General features: G+C 40.4%; 1 protein-coding gene across 10 annotated transcripts; it reads right to left on the reverse strand.

The window, feature by feature from the left end:
* Positions 1–4175: 4175 nt before the first annotated feature.
* On the reverse strand, positions 4176–23536 carry si:ch211-234p6.5 (pleckstrin homology domain-containing family A member 4). 10 transcript variants are annotated; one of them, XM_064322125.1, is made up of 24 exons: positions 23100–23479; positions 20360–20432; positions 19849–19947; positions 19613–19685; positions 19311–19411; positions 18809–18927; positions 18503–18709; positions 16559–16895; positions 16294–16353; positions 15670–15813; positions 14864–14929; positions 14635–14757; positions 14302–14469; positions 12662–12760; positions 12295–12403; positions 12122–12168; positions 11288–11398; positions 10930–11029; positions 10714–10769; positions 9839–9976; positions 8642–9253; positions 7007–7131; positions 6638–6753; positions 4176–6404 (listed from the first exon to the last, which is right to left on the reverse strand). In XM_064322125.1, the coding sequence occupies exons 1-24, from the start codon at positions 23153–23155 to the stop codon at positions 4858–4860; spliced, it is 4686 nt and encodes a 1561-aa protein (XP_064178195.1). In that variant the 5' UTR covers positions 23156–23479; the 3' UTR covers positions 4176–4857. The 10 variants fall into 10 exon arrangements, with proteins under 10 accessions (XP_064178195.1, XP_064178193.1, XP_064178194.1 ...); XM_064322123.1 differs by having other exon boundaries at positions 12122–12207; positions 23100–23477; XM_064322124.1 differs by having other exon boundaries at positions 12122–12207; positions 15679–15813; positions 23100–23476.
* Between the last annotated feature and the right edge of the window lie 669 nt (positions 23537–24205).

Here is a 24205-nt window from a genome sequence, read left to right on the forward strand (position 1 = left end):
ATAGATTCAGCTATCTATGGGTAGGTGAATCAATGGAACCATTTGCTTTTGTAATGTTTCATATTTTAAAACAGCTATAAACTCAGGGTGGTACAGCGAAAACTGGCAGAACTTTACAGGCTAGTGATTGTTGCAAATTGCAAACCATATGGTGCAACTGGGTAACATAATGGTAAAAACAAGTCATTTATGACCTTTGAAAGGTCAGCAGTCATGTCCCATTTCACCTTGATTCTTGAAACATGGATACATATGTCCTCCTCACAAAGAAGAACTGCCTCGAAGACCCATCATTTCCAGTATACTGGATTTTCTGTTTTAATTTTATTTATTTATTGTTTGAAAAAGACTAAAGAATCTCATGATGAAAACTAATCAGATGAAACTAATTTGGAGAGTTGCCATACATGTAAGTTTTTGGATTTTGCTATTTCCCATAGCACTATGAAATATTTTACTCCAAACAGCTTTGACATATCAGCAGGCAATATTCAATTACATTCATAACTTAATCCAGTCGGATACAATTAAATCCAAAATACATGCAATCCGATGTTACACTCCAACCACCTAGTCGGCATATTGTTACAGAGGTGCGAAATAATTGTAACAGTAAGTGAAAACGCCGTATAATGTGCGTAGGAAGGTTTTTTCTGCACATAAGGGCTACCGATGTTAATCAAGGAAACACATTTCCGATGGTAACATGAGACCAGCCATGTTCTCAAATTATGAAGCATGGGGCTTTATTTGTGACAAAAGTCTGTCCATAAACATTAACGCACAAGCAACTTACAGTGAAGTGACTTGTGGTAACGTCCAAATCGATGAAAGCCACTTTTGTTTGTTTCTGAACATCCAAGTAAACTCCTAGAAAGCAAATAGCTGACCATACAGACCAATCTGGTCTGCGCTTATTACACAATAAAAGTGTTACACAGTCCAGTGTTAATTAAACTCCAGCAGTGTTAATTCAACTCCTAACAGATAACATTTGGTCCCACTAAATTGCAAAGAAGGCTCTACATCTAAAACATGGTCAATGTAAGGTTCTGAATTTTCATCATAACTAAATATGCAAATGAGCCATTCTCCTTCACCATTTTATTTTCAACTGGTGTGCCCAACGACTGAGGTATGAATACATGTATCGTAACATAAAAGTCACAGGTTTGATTCACAGGTAGGACACTGCCATTATACCCTTGAACAAGGTATTGTATTAACCAGTATTGTTTCAGTATATATACAGCTGTATAAGTGGATTCAATGTAAAAGTTGTGTATGTCGCTCAGGATAAGAGTGTCTGCTAAATGCCTGTTATGTAATTTTCTTCTCAAGATCTGTACTTGATACTGACAATAATGTTGTAAGTTGGACCTTTATAGCAGGCTCTGGGTAAATTGCAAAGGTAAAGTTGCTATGCCAAAGATGGCTGAATAACAGCCAGACATATTGCAAATTTGCACACAATGCGAACAAGAATACTCAATCTCATTTTGGTTGCACTATGTAGAAATTATGGCACTTGTAATCCCCCCCATTTCAGGTCAACATGTCTGGGACACTGAAAAATGAAAATAGTCATGTTCAGTACTTTGTCACATATTCTTTTCATGCAATGACTGCTTGAAGCCTGTGACTTATAGACAGGTGTTGAGTATCTTCTCTGGTGATGCTCTGCCAGACCTGTACTGCAGCCACCTTCAGCTCCTGCTTGTTTCGGTGGCTAGTTACATTAAGGTTTCTCTTCAGCAAATGAAACAGATGTTCAATTGGATTTAGATTGGGTGAATGACCTAGCCAGTCTGAAAATGTCCAATTTCTGGCTTTAGCAGTATGTTTGGGATCATTGCCTTGCTGTAGGATGTAGCGCTATCCAATGATTACAAACCTAAAATTGTGGAGTACAGAGCCAAATCAAATAGAAAAAAAATATGCAACAGGAATTTATGTTGTTGCCCTCATCTTAATTCCATCTCTATAGCTGCCTCTCTAATGCACCACAACACACCAATGGAGACATATTTGGACTATTCTAGGGCTAAAAGTGACTGCGCAGTAGAAAAATGTACTAGAAGTGTCAAATTTACAAGGTGAGTTTGAAATCTCCCCTACACCTCAGATACAAATAATAACCATTGTCCACCATTGGGGGGCCCTATAACTGAAGCAAGTGTGTTTAGGCTTAATAATCAGGAATTTTATTTCCTCTGATTTCCTGAGAGACAACCTGTTTCATAGAAACTATGATGTAATTCTCCATCTGGATTGTTTTCCCACCATTTTCAATTTTTTGAGAAACTTGGACACTGTAAAAAACTTTCATGTGAAGGGCAGAATGGAACCTCTGTTCACACGCACAAGATCCAAACTCAAAACACAAACCATCCAATCAGTGCCCTTCGGGGAATTGCCGCGGTGGCGTAATCTCAGACGCACCCAAAACACAGCAATGGGCCCGTGTTTGGGCTATTTTGGCCACTGGATACACAGTATCACTGGGACTAACATTGTGGGAACAGATAATCTTCGGCCAGCTGCTGTGTGGTTGTCTCAATGGTCTGGTGGTGTTATGAATTGCTTCGGATTGCTTGCGCCTACAGTTGGACCCTGTCATAGCTGCCTGCAGCTCTAGTTATTATCTCTGTTTCTGGTTCTATAAACTGAAGGCTAATTTAATAACATGCATGTCCCTGTGTTTCTTCATACGTGTCTCAAAAGTTGTTAGCTCTCAGGCTTCTGTTACAAAGTACTCTGTGGTACACCTGTGCCTTGCGTCAAGCAATGTAAAGCACTGTGTCACTAATTATATGGTTGTGGATACAATTCTGGCCAATGCCCTTGAAAATTGCCCTTGAATTGCCACATTGCACCAGTTACTTAATTCATGATCATTTCAGGAACAGCAACTTTACAGCACAATAGGCTTAGCATATAATTGCTATGCATCTGAACAAATTCTTAAGGTAGGTACAATAGGCCACATATTGGAATACATCACTGAATCAAATCTACTCTGCTATCTGCAGTTTTAACTCCTCCATTGTTTTACTTTCAGAAGATTGTATGGAGGCACTGTGTTGACCAGAAGACCGCCATTACCGCTGGGATCCTGGGGACAAATTTTGAGTTTGCATAAGAAAAGTCTGTGTTCAACATAGCACTGGTGAGAAATACAGTAACCTACAAGATAAAAAAAGTAAGTGTCACATGAGTTGGGTCACTAACAAAATGGGCATTGGGATATTTTTTTTAAGTAATCAAAACTGTAATGTCACTGTTGTGCTTTTTTTTTTTTTTTTTGGTGGAAAAAAATCCGTCTTGACTTTTATTTGCCTGGACGTAAAATGGAGTATTTTAGATTTGCAAATGACGTATGACCTATGGATCTATTGCTGCCGTAATTGGCCTGTAGCCTGCATATGGATCTGTGTACATTTCAGCAGTATGCGTACGTGGGAAGATTTAAGATAGTAATTTCTCTGCACACCGACGTCAAGAAAGAATAAAATACAGACACCGGATTACCCGCGTTCTCTGTTCTACCAATCCCATTCTGCTGAGCAGTCGATTGTTCTGGATTTTTTTAGCCAATCCACAACTCAGGTTGTATGAGCGCATCCAGATGAAAGCGAATGGGAGATGTACCTGATACTGGATAAAACCAATGCAGATTTAGATCGGCCGACACTCGCGGAATAAGGCGGGGCTGTCTTAAAGGCAGTGGTGTCCAGAAAGAGATGATGTAATGTGTTTTTGGACGATGATGTCATTAACATAGACGCGGTAGAATTTAAAGAGACATTGTTTTATTTAAAATGAAGTACCGCATCAGGCCATTTAGGAACCGACGGACAGGGAAATTAGAGTGAAGCAAAACGATTGAAATAATTTCATTGTCTAGGCTGAGGTATAGAGGGAGAGGATTAACTCAATAAAGTATAGCACGATTCTGTCTTGCAATGCATATGTATGGCCTACATCGCGGCTTGATTTGGCTTGTGGAGAGAGAGAGAGAGAGAGAGAGAGAGAGAGAGAGAGAGAGAGAGAGAGAGAGAGAGAGAGAGAGAGAGAGAGAGAGAGAGAGAGAGAGAGAGAGGGGGGGGGGAGAGAGAGAGAGAGAGAGAGAGAGGTTGGAAAGGGAAAGGCATGCATAAGTCTAAAAAGCAGACTGTGATTTAAAATGTTTATTTATTAACAAATCAGAAACACATAAACATAATGTTACAATTAAAATATAGGTTATAGGTGAAACTATTTCATTCTAAAAACATGCAAATATATGTCTATTGCTAATAATAATGGAATTATCAATGGAATTCAGTATAACAATCATTTAAGTAGGTTAGTATATAGTCTGTTGCTGATGTGTTACATTCATTTGTACAAATATGCTTATGAAACTCAATTTAAATGTAATTTTTGTACTTCCTGTCCATTCTGTTATCTCCTCTTTGGCAGAGGTTTACATATAGAGGTTCAACGTTTGCAACAAACGCAACGTAATTCAGAGAATAGTGGAATGAATGATGATAAAAACATTTTGTACACATCTTGCTGAAACTGAAAATTCAGTTCAGAAACTAAAAATTAGAAAATTAGGTTCCTTTTGCCACCTCATGACATGGGGGCAGTTTCCTCTTTGTGTCTCTTGCCCTGCAGTGTCAATCAGTTTGCTTTGACTCCCCTCCTTGCCTAATGTAACTGTCCATCTCTACGCTCTGACTGTGTCTCACTCCTTTTCTCATTCTGTCACTTTCACATTTTCTTCTTCAACTTACTTGCACTTTCAAAATCAAGGGATTTTCTATTCTGTTTTTCAATATCTATTACGTTCTCAGCCCTCTCCCTTCATTATAAACTGGTCCTCACCACAGTAACTCTTGCCTTAATAAATGGAGAGCTCTGATTGTCATTTCCATTCTTAGGCTTTGAGTTCAGATTGGCTTGATCCCTTCGAAGACAAACTTCCTTTCCCTTCCTTTCTGATAATTCTAGATTCTCATTGGTCCCCTCTGACTCGGTCTGCACCTCCGTGGATAGTCCATTTCCTGTTTCCATTACTGTCTCAGCACTTTGACTGGAGAAAGCAGAATGCCCAGGCAAATTGATGGGAATGTGTTCGGTGTATCTGAACGAGAGGGGATTAGATGAGGGGAGATCTTTAACTGCCACTGGGCATTCTTGGCTTTGATTATCTCGCAATGTGGCACCGTAGGCTATTTCCTCATAAATGTGCAACTCATGTGTTGATTTTGGGGAAGAATGAGGAATCTTTTTGACACAGAGAGCAGGGCATACATTCTGATCACCCAGCTGTGGGTCCTGTGGTTCACTGCTTAAGACGACCTCAGTATTAGCTTCCGCTAATGAGCCACGAGCAGCATCAAAATTGATTGTGGCATATGGTGTTATTTGTTTTGTCAAACATTCTGGGGTGTTACAATCCTCAGTATTAGCTGTATCATACCCGCTATTAGGTGGAGACTCTTGCTGTTTATTTAAAGCACTGACCAGATTCTGGGGCTTCTCACACTTAATGGTTGTTTGTTTGGGTAATTCTTTCTGACTGGCAAATAATGTTAACTCCTCTGTTTTGTCTGAGTCAGGATGATCAGATTCTTTTGTTTCATTGGCTAATTTAATCGGGGCAGGGTTGTGATTGTGTTTGGGTAGGTTTTTAGGAGATGAGGTATGAATGGCTGTGGAATTTGTTTGTGTGCCTTGCTCAGAAGCTTCAGGAAATGTACTCAATGCATCTTCCTCCAAACTGTCTGCACTTTGTTTGGCTGCAGACAAGAGACTCTCTGAGGTAGCATCAGTCACTGTGTGCTGAATTGTAAAGTCACAGGTTGAACTGTTATGGTCTTCAGATGTAGCATTTTCACCGGTGACTGATTTTATATTGGGATTGATTAAAGGTATACATTTTACCATCTGATTAGTGGAAAGGAACCACTCTGCCCTCCGATTGGTAGGCAAAAAGGGGGTTTCATTTCGATTTCCTGTCACTTCCTCTACCTTTTTTGTGACATACTGGAATGGACGGGAATTTCCTGCCTCCTGAGTGGATTCTAGGCTGTTATTGGTTGGAAACACAGTCAGTTTGGTAGTATGATTGGATGAAAGGAAGTTTTTCTGGGGCACACCTTTATGGTGCCAACTACTGACATCAGTATCACCCCTGTGACCCTTAAGGGGTCGCTGTGTACATTTTTTCAGGACAGAATTCTCACGTTCTGTGCTTCCTTCTACCTTAATAACATTAAGAGGTGGGACTCTGGCGGGATGGGGTTCGGTTGTAACATTAATGCTGAGGTCAGGATCCTCGTAACTATGGCAACAGTGGTCACAGTCCACTCCTTGAACACAGCAGTATTCCTCTGAATCTCCTGAGCCAGCTGGGAAGGAGAGTGAGAGAGGTTGATATATGAACTCTTTCCACTCACTTACAGTACTGTAGCAACTGACCCTAAACTGACCTTAAAACTGACCATAGGATTCAAATCCTTTGCATATGTACATTCATTCAATAATGACCCCTAATCTGCCACCCCAGCAACCAACTAATATCATAACATATATAAATGTCTGAGAAAGAAATAAAGGATGTAATAGTACATATAGTCCGTACCTGCCATTTGCCTTTTTGAAGCATTGTTAGGTAGGGTGAAGGAGTGTTTCATCAGTCTCTCTATATTGTCGCCTGTCTGTGGACTGTTGGGCTGCACATTGCTCTCTCTGACTGCACTGAGAGAGAGAGAGAGAAAGAGAGAGAGATAGAGAGAGTGCCAGAGAGAGAGAGAGAGGGATGTGGTGAAGAAATAAGAGTATATGAGAGAGAAAGAAAGCATAGGAGACAGAAAGAATTTGGTGGTTAGGGTAAAATGGATAACACGTGCCGACCTGTACTCCAAGATATCTAGATGTTTCCGTAGGTCCACAAGTACTGTAAAGACAAAATGGCCGACAGACAGACAGAAGTATAGACAGATTCATGCACCTCCTGATTACTCTTGCCCTGATCCTCTCCACTCGTCTTAGTTTTGCATCCCTCTGTTCTGGGGTCAGGCAGAGGTCAGGATCAACTTCAAGGTCAGAAACCAGAAAGGAGGCGCGCCCTCCAACCTGTGAAGGAGAGAGGTCAATGCACAAAGTCAAACAGGAGTGTGTTTAGGGCCCAGTTTCCAACTCAAAATTATGACCAGTCTTGAATGGAAATTTGATTTTATGGACAAGGACACTACAAATGGTGTACTATGTCCACATAAATATCCATTAACAGCCATGGAGAAAGCGTACAGTAAACATGAATATTACATTTCCATAAGAATTGTTACCATTAATAAACTAAGAAAATAATCTGATTGAGTGATATCTCATCAATTATATAGGATAACAAAACTATAGCTGGGTCTGGTATAATGGTGCTCAGGTATAACTGGACTTCTTAAAAGTGCCGATAGTGTTTTGCCTCCAAGCTTACCCAACTCATACCTAACCATTATCCTCAAGTGACACTACAGTAGGTGTCTTTTCTGAGTTGTTCAGGATTATGGTTCGACTAATGCATTTTAAGGTATTAATAATTTCTGTCAAGATATTATATTAAGCATCACATCAGTTATAAGTATACATCAGAAGATGAAAATTATGTTTGCCCAAGGCCCAGCAACCATTTGATCCAGTCCTACATATACATTTTCTATTCAGCTGATTAGCTAGACATAACCACCCATTCAGCCAAGAACAAGACACGTTTTTTATTTCTCTTTACTTATTCCTTATTACGTTGCTTTCTACTCAAGGTATCACAAGATATTGTATCTCTTTCCTTGCTGCCCTCTCCTCTGTTATAATCCCCCTCCCTACAAACAGTGCTTTATGTGGGGGGAAATAATCTGTACTGTGTTTGACGTCTCCTAATCTTCAGATGATGTCTGTCTGTGTGTTCCTTCCTTTGCATTTGTTGCTTGAAAATCTGTTCCCTGGCCCATAGCTGTTCCCTCTGGGGGTGCATTTCTACTCTTGTGTATGGGAAAGTGTTTGAAGCGCTGGTGCACGCTGATTTTGTTATAGCTAATTCATTGCTGATTATAAGTTTTATCAGCATTGCAAAAAGCACATGCCTTCTCATATATACTCCTCACACAGGGAATTTGTTCAAGTGGTTGTCACTCACATTACTGCTCTCTATTGACAGACTGACACAAATGTTTTTCAAAATAAATTATATGAATTAATATGACGTGCGACCTTATCTAAAAAGAAAATGCTAAAAATGTTTTCTATATATTGCGGTTGAACAGATCCCACAGAGGGAACACATTTGGCCTCAACTCTTGAAAAACTAGGAGGTCGTTTTGTTTTGTCTTCAATAAGTCAAGATAACATCAGCGTTACTTAGCTTGATACTTTTGTCTTGCTAGCATGCTGCAGCCTGTACTTAGTAGTCAGAAAGTACATAAGCATGTACTGGATTTTCTTTAACTACATATTCTTGCATATTGATGCTTTATCTAGAGGTGGAGTTACTTAGTGAGAAGTGCCAGTACTCAAACAGTTAAAAATCAGAAGTGCCAGTCATGGCGAGTACTGGTGCACTTCATGCCTTTAAGCCTGTTCGCCTGCAACTCACCTTTTCCCTTCTGCCATTTGCTTGCACACTGCCAGTAAACGCAGAGCACCCATTTTCGTCTCTTGATCTAAGGTCAGAGTGCAAACTTCCGTTTCCTGATCCTGACCAGTCACATCTGTGTTGTCGCAGAGAAATTTCAGGCTCTATACTGGACGCCTCTGGGAGTATAGATTTTTCAGTTGCTCCTTGCATCTCGCTCGTAGAGGATTTAGGACTTTTTTGGTAAAATAAAGAAGAGTCATCCTCTATGGCAGCTGTGTGCTGGTGATTAGGCAATTCCCTTGATGTATGAGGCAAATTTGATTTCTGCTCGGTCATTTCTGATGACGGTTCTTGACAGGCAAATGCCAGACTTTGGTCATGCCCATCTTTCATTACTTCCATTGGTACCCTGTTAGAATTTTGGTGACGCTTCTCAAGAAACAGTTCTCTGTGTTTCCTGTGTGACTTTCTGTTCTGGTCAGGTACTAATTGATGCATCCCAGGGGATATTTGCTCAGGCAAAGGAGTGGCTAGCTCGTAAGGGGGGTCCTCGACGGACACACGCCTGGCAACCAGAGCAGATGGCAGGACAGCAGTGAGGACTCGTGTCACTCTGAGAGGAAAGGGAGGCTAAAGAAACAAAGATAAAGAAAGTGAAAGGACACGTTAATGTAGTGCAAATGGCTCATTGAAACATATCGTGAATAGTCACATTGGACCATTGAAATACACTCAATCTTGTTTTAATATTCCTGAAGAGGCCATGTTAATTCAAGTATTGCTAGAGTGATTTAAGCTCCAGACATAAAACCAAAATTAAACACACGTATACACTCATATGCACGTGTGCACCCAGGCATACACACATACAGTATATTGTATACATTTGCACGCACACACACACACACGCACAATATCTACATGGCTCATGCTTTATGAAACGAGAGTGACTCATCAGTGCATTCCCTGGCTTTGGCAGACAGCAGAATGCCAGTCTTGTGGAGCTCCTCCCCTCTCTATACTGCAGTTCTGTAGCCCCGCAGCCTTGTCCTCTGGAAGAATCTAGCAGAGCACTCCTTTGATGCTTCTGTCGATATGCGTCACGTAAGAGTGAACCCAGCCTCATCTCGATTACCCACGAAGCAGGGAGGGAGGCCTGGGCAGTCCCCTGTAGAGTACGATTTAACGTTCACTCTCAGTGTCAAACGTGCTTACCTCTTCTTTGGGAGGAGATGGCCTTTGAGACTGGCTATGGTTGGTGGGACTGGATGTAGGTGCTTTTTTCTGATTGGCCAGCCTCTCCTGGTTTCTTTTCATCCTCTCTCTCTGTTCCTCCTCACTCATCCTCACCCTCTGCAGGAAAGATGGCATGGTTAATACAGTGGACAGGCTGGACTTCTGGGTTTCTTAACCACCTGACTGAAAGGAGGGTTCGTACACAGTGCTTGTGCCCTCACTGAGCACAGGCACATGTTTAAACTGAAACAGATATAGATTCCAGCTAAGAGTCTAGCTAATACATTTGTGCAAAGCAGTGGATATCCAGATATCTGCTGCCCTCTGTTGTTTCTCTTTGGTATGACATCATGCCCTAATTACACCGAACGAGGGAGACACAGCAGGGGAATTTGTTTCACACAACTAGTACTATTCCCCATCACATATGGTTATTGGATCTGAATTATACTGGTTTAATATAAGGGTATGGCCACAGACTGCTTTGAAATTATCGCACAAAAGCCGGTCCTTCCTGCCACATCCACGGCATCGTCAGAACTGTATTCTTCCAGTGCTGATCTCAGACGTAATCAGACATAACTCAGAAAAGGGACAAACTGCCAATCCTGCTGACGGCACACTGCAGACATCGTCGCTGAATGCGTCATTAGCTGACTCAGACCTGCATTTACGTGTATGTACTGACATGGTGAAGAAACACGGTAAATGTAGATTAGCAGGGTACGATATTTTTACATCGGACGATTATTTTTACCAAAAGTTATTCATTTTCAAAATGTACTGAATGGTGGCTGGCATACTGCGTATTAATGGCCTCTTGTTTTGTTTGAATCTGTGTAAGTGCAGCTCACCTTGACTGTAGTGTCTGGTGTGGACCAGTTGGAGGCAGTAAGACCAGGCAGAGTGCCTGTGTGACAGACAGATGACCCAATACATAAACAATTTCTGTATCAATTGTTTGGTACTAATATTACAATATGTGTTCAAGCTATTCAGTTATTGAAGATTTATATATTAAGATCATTATGTACCAGGTACACAGAGGCTGACCAGAATAGAGATATTACCTGGCATGTTATCCGATTTCTTCCTGTCTCCAGATAAGACAGATGAGCTTTCTCCAGATTGTTCTGACCGATGATGGGAGGACAGTCCACTGTAGAGACCCTGAGATGGAGAAAGGAAGAACAAAGAAATGAGAGGAGAAAAACAGGGTGGAAGGGGAATGGATGGTAAGAGGGCGCAGTGTGATATAGAGAAGGAATGAAAGTTTAAAAAAGGTAAAATTTGTGACATTGTTAAGTTGTGTTTATATACCACTGCTTGATCTCATTATTGGTTGCATGAGATTGTAATCGGTCAAATACAGTAGTGAACTGAAAAATATATAATTGTGTAGGTCTGTTAGTAGCCATTGACACTCACCTCCAATTCTGATTCACTTTCTAGCCAGCCTTGCTCCACCTCTCTGTCCTGATTGGTCCCCTGCAGTTCCTGAGGCAAAGGGGGGCGGGGTGGGGGCTCTGACTGCACCCCCTGAATGGACAGTTGATTATTTAAAACCTAACACTCTTGTGTAAGGTTGGTTTTTGAATGTGTCATTTTTCATTTGAACATAATTTATGAAATAACTGAAGTAATAACTTGTTTGAATATATTGTGACTAAGCCCTTACCTAGACTGGTGGGCAAAAACACCTAAATTGATTATTTATGCAGGGATGGATATTGCTATCAAAGTTGTTGATGCACTGATTTTCTCACTGGCACTAATTTAAGAAATCCATTTATTTATCAACTACAAAAACAACAAAAGCATCAATATCCAACCAACAGGTATTCGCTTTAAATATAGACGAAAGAGCTCAATGAAAGCAGGGGAGCGAGGAAGTGGAAGGACTGCAGAAGGGGACAGAGAGGTGGATGGCTGACTGGAAAGAAAAGGGAATGAAAAGGGAGGAATGAAGCGATGCAAATTTTTATGCAGGATAGGAAGAATAAATTTTCTTGAAGACCAAAAAAAAAAAAAAAAAGTAATAATAGAGGATGACAAAAAGTGGTTTTTGCTGTGGAAAAGCTGAAGGACTACAGACCAAGTTATAATAATTCAGTCGCTATGATGAAGTCATCATTTACGATGAGCATTGATCATCCCATTTCTAATGCAAACATTTTTTTGTGTTCTGCATTTACCAATCAAACAATACGCATTCATTCTCCATCCCATAAAAAACAAATACAAGCAAAAAATGTAATGTACCATAGATGCATCATTCTGCATCCCATCTGTTTGTGGACCAGGGGCTCCTGGGTGGAGAACAGACTTTTGTAGAATTGGGGAGGCAACTGATGAAGGACACAGAGAAAGTTAATTTGTTCATTTTTACACAGTGAGTATATTTAAAATGAATGCAACAACACGCTGTAAGTTACCTATCTGCCTTGGCAACCTCAGCATGTTCCGGAAATGATTCCGATTGGCCTTGAGGCCACAGAGAATATCCTCCATCATCCACAATTCCCTCTGTGCCTGGGACTGCTCCTGAAAATTGGATTATTAAATGTATGCAGATTGTGTAGGCAATGGGTAAGAAAAACTGTCATTTTTAGGTTAAAAAAAACTCAGTGGCCAGAAAAGGAGACCAGTGTAATGAGGGATATTCATTTTGGCTATGACCAGTTCTGAAAGAGAGAGGAAGCATTCATTACATGCCATTAAAAGCTGAATGAGGGAATTGGGATATGAAAGACTTGAGACTAGAGTAAATGAGAGAGAAGGGAAACAAAGAGAGGAGTTTACCTGGGGCCTCCCAAAACGACAGATGTGCTGGAGGTGTGAACGAAGGACAGACAGCTCACTCTCCATCCTTTCATACTGACACCACACTCTTTCCATTTCCTGACAGGAGAAAAGCAGAGAAGATGAATCAGATACATTTTTTCAATCCTACTGAATATTTGTTCATCTTTGTATGTATATAAAGTATGTTCTTATGTATGTTCATGGCCCCTCTTGGCCAATGCTGGTTTGATGGAGAGCAGCAGCCAATTGATACATTACTAGTAAATCCATGACATCTTTAAGCCAATTGTTCATACTAAATCCTTTTTTTGTATTTTTCAATTCATTAATATTGTTTATTTTACTGATATAAAAAGCTAATGCAATACTATGTGTCGCTAACTTCTACTGTATATTCTGCATGTGTTTTCCAAGTAAGCAAACCACAGCACAATGAGGAATTTGCACATCTAACATATTTGATAATAGTTATGTTTCTTCTCTACAAGTAACAGAGCTATTATCTCTGATAACAGGATAAAGCCATATCAAATGCAAAGATACATTTAAGTTATACATACTGTAAAAAAAACAACATCAGTCAACCCCAACTGTTCTTTAAGTTTAAGAAAAGACTTCAAAACACCATCCCTAACAATCTGTCCTACGTAGCTAATACAATGTTGCATCCATGAGTAATTAATTAAGATTCTACCATTTGCTTTTATGAGTGGATTTTTCCATATTGGACTTGATGGCAGTACCAATCCATTACAGCCAGTCACATTTGCACTGCTCTAGAAAATGTGCCTACCTTTTGACACTGCAGCTGTTCTTTAAATGTCATTCATGGCATATACAGTGCAGGGAAGTGTACAGCTGGTAAACCAACTGAAGATTAACTAACAGATGACTAACATCAAGAGGTTTGTTAAGCTCATTGTGAGACAAAAGGTTTCACATCCTGACATTATCACACTTATGAGTACAGTGTGTAGTGATACAGAAGCTCAAAAAGTACAAAGAAGGGTAACTAATTTGGGTCCTGGTGTGAAAAATAATATTCATGTGGTAAGACACATATTTTTCTTCACAAATATTTCAAGTCTTCAGGGAAAAGAGACCCAAGGGGGATTTGATACAGATTTTTTAAATTATTAAAATGGATAAATAAAGTGAAATGCATTTTTCAGTTTCAGTAGAACAAGGAGACGTGGCAAGTAAATAGCTATAGGTAAATTCTGCATGGATATCAGAATTTTAAAATTTATTTATTTTTACAAAGAGAAATATCTGTGAGTGAAACTGCTTGCCAGGTCATTTTTTTGTGAGCAGAGATCCTCTGTAAGATTTGAAGCAGTGCTGGGCATTCTCTAGTATCAGGCCTAGAAGGGCTGATTGACCTGATAATGTCATTATGCCTTCTGATCGTCTTATGTTCTTAAGCAGATAACGGCAGAGAAATTACTGCACAGCTCAGCTGAGGAACTACAGACTGAAATAAGAGGCAGCTGACTGCACATACTGGGGGACACACATGCCAGTTTGGCCTCTCCCAAACTGACAGACTACACTGCAGTTATGGGAAAGAACTACAAGTACACATGGGCATTACAACTGCAGACAAAAGAACAAATTAGAAAAAAAACATATCCTACCATTGATACATCACACATTCTGGCCCTGATGGTGACCAGGTTGTCCTGGAGCAAAGCCTTCTGAGATAACAATCCCTCCTGCCCCCTGACACCTTGGCCTCTGAACCCCTGACCCTTCCATTCCTCCAACTGCAGCCTAGCCATCTCTAGAGCACACTGCACATTGTCCTGGGACAGAGAGAGAGAGAGAGAGAGAGACACAGGGAAGAAAGTGCATTCAGCCATAATGGATATCTTGAATATTCTACAGGCTGACGAAGTCACTGAGTCACTGACCAGCCCACTCACCCACACTCATAATGTTCACAAGCTGCTGTGACTGCCAGAACTGACCTTGTCTGCTTGAAGCTCGGCCATTTCTATTGAGAGAGACTGAAGCAGCTTGTCACAGCCGCACAGCCTAGTCAGCACAGCCTGAAAAAAGGATAGATCACCACCAGAAGATAACCACCCCCACTGTCCCAATGAAAGGGCACAATAGAAAAAAATCATTCCACTAAGGACCATAATCATAACTGTAATCAGTATTAAAATGAATGTCAGTTTGAAGTTCTACACTCACATCAACTTCACTCTCTGGGGTCCTCATTTGTTGATCTCTCTCCTGGAAGAGGTCAGAGGTTGCAGGCTGCAAAAGAAAAAAGCTCATTGATCAAAACAGACAGAGGGAGTCGACTGCATTGTATGCAATATAGAGTTTATATTACATTCAACCAGGTGAAAATCTTCATCCTTAAACTTTCCAGATATGAATACCCCCTTCACCACCATTTTAAAAATGTATGTTGTGTATCAGTAAGTAATAAAGTGTATCTATGTTGACAGGTCTGTATGTCAGTGTCTGTAGAAACTAAAGCAGGAGATACTGATAATGGGAGTCCGAAAAAGGAGAGGGAAAAAAGTAAGAGGGAAACAAATCACATTGCTCGATTTGCAAAGCTAAACAAAGCACCATAACAATACTTAATTGGCAAGTTCATATATTTTTATCTTTATAAAATATATGCCTTTGTTTGCTCATAAAATGAGTTGGCCCATTCTAGCACATGAAACCAAAGGGACAAGTGAATAATTTAAACAAATTCTGGATTGTCTATACATAGTCAGACATCTCTCATCTTCCTCATAATCAACCTGACCACAGTGCAATAGAATAAGCCAGCCCATTATATAAGGCATGTGAAATGCACTTTTAATACAGAATAGCAGCATCTCTATAATATAAATACTGCATACAGAAACACAAACAAACACCCACATGCAGACACAAACATACATACATATTTACATAGACAAAGAAACAAAGGACCATCACAACCCATTCATTCAGACTGACATACAAGAATTCAGACTGATATGCGGACTAACAGCTGGTACCATAGCTGGCTGTAGCAGACAAACAGACATATGGCTGCGATGGTGATGGTGATGGTGAGGTGGGGGAGGGACAGGGGCAATTCTTGGAGGGGGCAACGGGGGCAATAAGCCAGCCTGCCCCCCCGGAGAGCAGGCCTATGAAGATAGAAAGGACATAAACGTTCTGAAATAAACAAACAAAGTATAATAGGTGTATAATAGACCACAAAGAACTAACTGAATAAAGAAACAGAGTGGCCTACAGTGTACAGTATATATGGCACATTTCATTTGCTTTAACCATTTATTTAAAAAAAAACAATAGTGATGTAATTACTACCCTGGTTTATTCGTACTGACAGGCTACTGTAAATACTGGAACTGACTGAATTCTCCATATCCATATTAGAACAGAGAATGTGAATTAGAACTGCAAAGAGGAAGGCATTCTCTAGTCTGTGTGTACATATATATGATACAGTATATGTAATTACACATTAATAAATTTGATGCAGCAAACATTTGTGTCACTGAAGAGAGTCTACTCGTCCTCAGAGTCTTTTGTGAAGTAAATCTTCATCGTCCAGCTCGCTGATTGCAGTATTGTTATGTGTTCCTGCCTGTCTCCATCCATACCTTTCCTGCAGCTCTCCTCGCAGTGCTGATGGGGTGCAAGGAAGAATACCCGGGAATAGGCTGAACGGGAAAATGCACATGAAGAATTATTTATTAGATACAGTATCTAACGTGGCTGTTGTTGAATAATATCTCCCCACTCTCTCCTTCCTTCCACTGCCCTCTTAATCTCACCTCCTACACGTCTAGTTTAACCCCTCCTTACCCTTCTTCAACACTTGCGTTTACATACATAAGTCCTTGCTTTTTTAACAGCCATGCTTACCCTGTTAAGGGTGTGCCTTTTCTCTGTGGTGGGGGTGAGGGAACAGGGGCTGAAATCCAGCTTTGGGGATGGTGGGGCCGAGCCCATAGACTGCGGGGATAAAAGGGGGTCATCCTGCGGTCGAATGTCAACCCTGCCCACAGGAGTATGGGGGCGTGACCCTAGTTGACCTCTTGGGGTCAGAGGACTGGGTCCAATGTATTTCATGGTTTGGGGTGGCGTTTGATGAGAGTAGTTCAGGGGGAGGGTGTCTTGCTCAGCTGTCTCCTGGGTGAGGGACTGGCCACGCCTCCGATGCCCACCAGGGTTTGTGGGAGTCGAAGTTCTGGGTGAAGGACTAAGAGAGAGGGAGGAAAAAGAACAGAATTCAAAGGGATCGCAGTTATGTTTGGACTGAGTGAGCATCTCCTTAAAAGTAATTACATATTGTTGTACCATTAGATGCATTAAAGGCAGTACTAAGAGAATCCACCAAATTAGTCACAGTCTACTTCTGAATCATTTACCTTTCAGTGGGCTTTTCAGCAAGGCAAAAAATATAATCAGTGTTGTATGACCAGTTCACTCAACAGTTCTATGAAAGATTAAACACACGGAGGTGGGTTTCTGTGTGTGGTGTTACAGCTGTTCTGAACCAAAATGCAAGTATTGGATATTACAGTAGCACTTGAAGTAGTAATCATAATACCTGAAATTTGACATAATGCATCATAACCATTGTTATAAGCACACATAAATAGTATACCCAGTTATTATTATAAGCTTGTAACAATGGTTATGTTATAGAATATGTAAAATCATAGAACATGTGACATCATGTCACTAATGCCATAATGCTTATTATTACAACTTATCTAATTTTTTCCCAATTACTATTGGTCTGTTATAATATTTATCCATGTATAGGTCTATGACAAGGGTTATGGCCATTATGCATAGCCAATAAAGGTATTTATCCTCATAAACCTATAAGGTCTCACCTCTAAACCTACACTTGTTTATGCTAACAAGATTATTGTATTTCATGACTGTGACTAAGATGCTATGAAACTATGAAATGCAGAGGAACTAAGGAAACAGCTGCAGAATAAAAACATTCACTATTTTGCAGCTCAGATACGGTCTAATTATGCAATAAAAAATAGAATGCTGTCATTCAGTTTGTGGAAGAAGACACCAATAGAAAAGTCACAATGCGGCATGTTCACACACACAGATTAACAAGGCTCTAAGAAATGGATACTGAGCAACCAGTCACAAGTAGCTTGGCAACCACAAGAAAAAGGAAACTTACATTTCAGGAAATAAAGGTAATGGCCAATGAGATACAGTGTTACAATACTATCCTGCAGTATTGGAGTATAATGCCTCAGAGAAGAAAACCTTAGTGACATTAATTTGTTAGCCATAACAAAATGAACAGCGGATGTGTATACAGAAAAGATGGCAAGATGTTAGGTGGTGTGCCAAAAATAAAATTATACATCATACAGGCAAAAGGCACAGACAGTGGTGGAGCAGAGCGACAGGAGGAACAGTTGTGGTATAGAAGCAACTGACACAGCTGAAACACTGACAGGAGAAGGCCACATAACGTCTAAAAGTAAAACTGAATTCATGACTCATTTTATACCCTACAGAATATATACACAAAATAAGTAAAACATATATCATTTTAATATTATATCTAAAAATAAATGAAAGGTGATTGGTAGAAACTTGTTTTTATTAAATGTAAATCTCTGGAACAACACGTCTAGGACAGTATCAAAATACAAATTGTAAAATTCCAGTGGGCTACTTTGAAAAGACCTTTGGTAAATCTGATCATTAGTTGTACGTATACACTGTCTCATCTACATGTTCTTTATAATGACAAAGAACGTTGTTTTGTATTATTCACCTAGTTATAAATATATGTCTTAATTTTGCGAATTGTCTTACCTCTGTCTTATGCTCTTCTGCCTTCCCCTATGTTCCAGTTGTGGTGTTCCCATTCTTCCCCCCACTAGTGGGCTTGATTCATTTTGGGATCCATTGCCTTGCACTGTCATCTGCGTCGGACCATTTCTGACAGAAGGTGTCTCAGGAAGGGCCAGTGACTCACTGCTGCCCCCGATCCTTGTGAAGTCCTGGTAACTCGAACAACGCCTGGAAAAAAGAAGGTCAACGCAAGGTCAGTTTAAATATTCTCATCAAATCATGCCAGATTTAAGAAGGCAAAGTGAGTAGCTAGGAGTCTTGAGTTACCTGTTTAGGGAGCCCTCCATTTCCATGTTGGCTGATTGACTGAGAGCTCTAACCCAGCCCAGCATGTCCTCTTGGGTGTCAGCACTGAAGACATAGGAACGCATTCCCTGGTGCACTGCCTGGAAAACAGCTCACATGATTCTGCATGTACAAACTGACTGACAGCACATAACAGTACATACAGGCTTTGGAGCTGAGAAAGACTAAGAGATACGGCATGGATGTTATAATCGAGAAACACTGATGCTAAAATAATGTCTTTGTAAAGTTTACCCTTGGATGGCTTGTACGCTACAGGGCACTAGCACTGAGTCGGAAAGAGACGCCTGTCAGACAATAAGCCTGGCAGTGGAAGCCAGACAAATTAGCGCACTTAACCCAGAGAGGTATCTCCTTGAGTACGGCAGAATGATTGGACGTGGCCAGCAGCGAGAACAATGATGGCAATGCGAAATGAAATGAGAGATGTTCCATGTTGGTGAGCACAATTCCTTTTACTTACTTTAAAGGCATATTTTCTGTGCTTGCATTCACGAGGAGCGCAGAAGAGAATATTGTAGCTGGGGAGAGGAATACTACCCAAAACAGACTCCTCCCTGCTGTCTGAGAAAGAGGGCAAGAAAAGAGAAATAGTACATTATTTCCATGTCAACTAGGAGTCATTTAACACACGAGATGCATTCATTAGGCACAACACAATAGCCTTCATATCTTGTTTTATCTATTTATTCAAAATGATCTACATTTTCTATATGTTCTACAATTTATTCCAGTTGTTGCATACAAGAAGACACGCATAGTTACCTTTGTAATAAAAAAGACAAAAGTCAGACAAGACAAACCATCTTCTTTTCCACAGCTTTAGTCCTGAGCTGTCCTGGAAATAGACATTGCATGTATGACCATAACATTCAAAATAATGCAGGGGAGCAAACATACCACTGAATTAGCTTTTCAGTATTACTGCAGATTAGTACTGGCATAGCATTAAACCTTTTATCAGTGTAGCGCATATTTTGGACGACTGGCTGGTGGTGTACCTGTTTGTATAGCCAACCTCTGATCACCACCGGACAGTTAGGGTCTCTCTTCACAGCTCTGGCTCTCTTGCCAAAAGTCTGCACTTTACCATCACTGCCCTGCAGGGAACAGGTAGAACTCAAAATCACACAAAAACCAAGAAAGGCATGGATAGGGTAATTCTGGTATTGTGAGAGACATGGAGAAATGTAATATGAACATTAAGAAAGACATGGAGAAATGCAACTGACACTGTGAAAGATGAAGTGATTGAGAAACACAGACACTGTGAGACACATGGAGAAATGTAACTCCTGACACTGTGAAAAATGCAATGACTGAGTAACCCAGACACTATGAGTCATTGGGAAAAATGTATCTCTGACACTGTGAAAGATTCAATAATTTAGTAACAGAGACACTGAGTAACATGGAGAAATGTAACTGACCCTGACACTGTGAAAGACATGACACAGGGAACACTGACACTGTGATGGGCATTGCTGACACACGGCTGTCATGGAAACAAACCTTGCCATGGACAGGAAAAGCAGAGATTGTGGCCAGACTAGAAGCCTGGCTTACTCTATCCTGCTCATTCATTCTGTGAGAGAGAGAGAGAGAGAGAGAGAGAGAGAGAGAGAGAGAGATCAAATCAAAGATCACATTTGTGTAGCGGTTCAAAGAACTTTATTTCAGTCTTATTTTCGAGATTTCTAATGCATTATTTTCATGTACACTTGACCATACAGAATATCCTACAAAATTAAATGTATATTTGTAATGCAAAGAATACTGTAGCCAACTACATTGCATTCAAAAAGTCTGGGAGGGCAGAAATGAATAAAAAGCATGTCCCAAATACATCTCAAACAAAGAATATTCAATGTAAAAGACTACATTATTGCAGACTACATGTCTACGATGAAAATGATCCATGAAGGAATACTAAAAAAGACTGGGTTAAGTGGGGCCTGGCAATGGAGAACAATGACAGGCCAATCCATCAACCTGGATTACGAAAGGAAGAGGCAATGTTTAATAAAAGAGATCTGTAAATAACTTCCTTTAAAGCCATACTTTGAAATTCCCATTGCTCCAGGTCAATGAGGATAGTTCAATATTTAAGTGTGACTGTACCACTGCAAGGGAGTCAAGAAGAACAGCTTGTGTATAATTAAAATAATTTGTGTTAAGTGGTTAAAAACTTTGACATCTTATTAACATCTTTGTAATTTTAATGCAGGAATACTATTTAAATGCATTTATTACAGATTTAAAGTAATCAAGTAAACATGGCATGTGCAAACGTTTGGGCACTCTGTCAGTTAATACTTCACATTTGGCAGGTAATATTTCCTGTGGCCAGTCTTTCTATTGGAATTTTAACCCCCCACTCTTCCTTACATAACCTTTCTAGTTCAGAAACATTCATGGTGTCCTAGCATGCACTGCACATTTGGGACCTCCACACAGAAGTCTGGGGACTCTGACAGTCATTCTAAAAACATCATCTTTCTTTCTGGTGAGGACTTTGGTAAGGTATGCTTGGGATCATTGTATTAGTGCATTGTACAAAATATACAGTATTTTTGTCTACTCCTCCACTTATTCTCAGCCTGTTTGATAAGAAGTTATTATCCAAATCCCAGGTTAGACACTGCTGTTGTAAACTCACTTTATGAAACTAGAGCAATTAAACTTAAAAAGGAACAAAAACTTAAGTCAGAAAATCAAGTCAAAATTCTCTTAATTTACAGGCTCTCTGCCACACACTTATTGAGTTCTATACTGAGCTGTGCCATCCTTGCTATTCTAGAAGGAAACTGACAGGTGACAGCTGCATTGCCATGGAGCAGGGAGGGTCAGGGAGTGTGTGAAAATTAATCTGTTGGAATGCAGAACTGGAATGTTGCATTTGCCAGGGACCGGGTGCAAACTGCACACATATTTACACATTAATCTTTTGGGATATGATCAACATACAAAAAAAAATAAAAAAAATAAAAAAAGACTCCAGAAAGACTAAAATAATGAGCCACAGAAAACTGGCAGTGATTGTGTGTTTGTGAGAGAGAAAAGAGATTGGTGTCAGATGGCAAAAATATTTACAATAAGGGGATGTGGAAAATCAGGTAAAATACCTCTGTCACTGTCATTGTTTTCAGAGAATGAAATTGTGAGAGGAGAACTTATACAGTGTGTAAACACTCTTCGGACAATAAACCCAGTGAGAAAGGAAAGGAGAGCGAACAATAAGGAATTGACAAGACTGGGAGTGGGGATCAAGGGGTCAGGTTATGTGGGTGGCAGGGGGTGCCGAGCTGCCAAAATATTCTGAAAATCTGGCTCACTGGTACTGAGGTCAGAGGCCACAGATCAGAAATGCAAAATTCTGGAGAGCAAGAGCAGCTAAAGATGCTGGTTTGTCCAGCATACAGACACAACATTGTGAGGGCTTGTGGGCTAGATTGCATCATGAGAACCCGGCACCAGGACATATAAGGATGACAGTATATCCTAGAGCACAGACACTACAGCACAACAATTTACAGACAGCATATATCAATGAACCCAAGAAGATCACAACATACGTCAATGTGTGTAATGCCTGGCAGTTAAAGTGCTTAGGCCTCCCACAGGCTTTGACCTGACTTTACATTGCCGTGCACAGTAAAGAGCACTGCATAATGCAGCGGATAGCCTGCGCTGTTCTAGGGATGGAAACTGATTGAATCTGGGGTCAGTGCCATTGAACACAGGACCACTTGCAGTACAGACACTAGAGCATAATGGCACTAAAAAGCAAGGAACAAATACATTTATATGACGAAGTGATCTTTGATCGTGGTTATATTTTGGAAATATCGCTAATTTAGCTTCAGAGGCCTGAGGAAATCAATGAGCGCTACCATAAGCAGAACATAAATTCACAACTGCAAAACAAATTTGATAGAAATAAACCTGTTCCCGTTACTTGGCTTCATACTTGGCTTGGTCAAGCATATTTTCAGATCACCCTTTGTAACCTCTTTGGTTGTATTGAAAAAACTGGATGCTCATTGAACCGTCTAATCATAATTATAAAGATCCTGAATGTTCGTCGTAAATCCGGGGCATCTAATTTTTTAAAATTATACAAGAAAAAAAAACAATTAGGAGTGAAAGATACAAACATTATAAATAAAGTGTCATCTTTATAAGCAGTGATTCTTTATCATTATAACAAAATGACAGTTGACTTCAGAGTAAAGGTTCTGTATTCAAGTACCTGACCAATCTTTTCCACTCTTTCGTTGACTCTTTCTCTTGCTCCATCCCAGTCATCAATGCATCCTGCCGTTGTTCGTTTTGCCCATCAATACCCGCTTAACTTCACCCCAGCCAAACTTTCTTTGCTTCAGAGATGCCTTCTTTTCTCTGTGCCCTATCTCCTCTCTGCGTATTCCGTGTTTATCTGCAGTTCTCTGCCTACCTACACTGTCTTTTGAATGTCAATCTCTCTTTCTTTCCTCTCACAGTGAGCCCTCTGTGTTCTCTCCTTCCTTCCCCTTTGCTCTCTCTCTCTCTTTCACTCTCTTTCGCTGAGTGTGGGATTGTGTGACTTGGGCATTTGAAAACAGCTGTCCTCTCTCTCTCCCTCTGTCATTTGATACCAAGTCCCCACCTATATTAACCCCCTTTTAAAGGCCTAGCTCTCTAGTAAGCATCGACAAATTATGTCGCCCATCTTTCCATACATCTTCAGTATTAAGAGATTTAAATGAATTATGAATAGCTTTTCAGTGTGACCATACCATAATTCCCTCTAGCCTTCTCCCTCATTGCCAACATATTCTTGTGTCAGTTATGCTGACGCTGTAGTAACCCTTCCACCTTTACCATAATTTCCCCAATTTGTCCAATTGGTTTCTAAGACTACTTGATTTTGGATAGCGGTAGGGAAAGAGTAAAGTGAAACAGGACATGTGTGAGGGCACGTGCGTGCCTGAGTTGAGAGGGGGGTTACTAAGGAAAGACGAAGCGTGGGAATGAAACATTTTCCAGGTTTTTTCAGTTCTGTGGAAAACAAGAGTGGGAACAATTAATACACTGTGACCAAAGCTGAGAGGCAGCGGAGAGGGTGAGGGAGACAGACTTTGGACACAGTCTAATATGATATCAGACTAAGAGTGCAGGAGGGTCAGCTCTACTCACAGTCCGCACATCAGAGCACAAAGACAGAGAGCGAGTGGACTGGTGAGGTTAATGAAGAGGGCAGGAACAGAGAAGAACAGTGCCCAATCTATAATTACCCCCATCACAAGTGACTGGCCACATAACTTGCATAGCTTCCAACGGTGACGGTGTGCCTGGACGAGGAGTCAGAGAGAGGAA

The sequence above is a fragment of the Anguilla rostrata genome, chromosome 2 (genome assembly GCF_018555375.3).
Source record: "Anguilla rostrata isolate EN2019 chromosome 2, ASM1855537v3, whole genome shotgun sequence".
Taxonomy (NCBI): domain Eukaryota; kingdom Metazoa; phylum Chordata; class Actinopteri; order Anguilliformes; family Anguillidae; genus Anguilla; species Anguilla rostrata.

Excerpts from the sequence above, each read along its gene's own strand:
- si:ch211-234p6.5 (XM_064322123.1), bottom strand. The coding sequence starts at position 23,155 with ATGACTGGGATGGAGCAAGAGAAAGAGTCAACGAAAGAGTGGAAAAGA. Across the intron at positions 20,433-23,099 it reads GAGTGGAAAAGATTGGTCAG|AATGAATGAGCAGGATAGAG; the intron begins GTACTTGAATAC and ends TCTCTCTCACAG. Across the intron at positions 11,030-11,287 it reads AAAGTGAATCAGAATTGGAG|GGTCTCTACAGTGGACTGTC; the intron begins GTGAGTGTCAAT and ends TCTCCATCTCAG.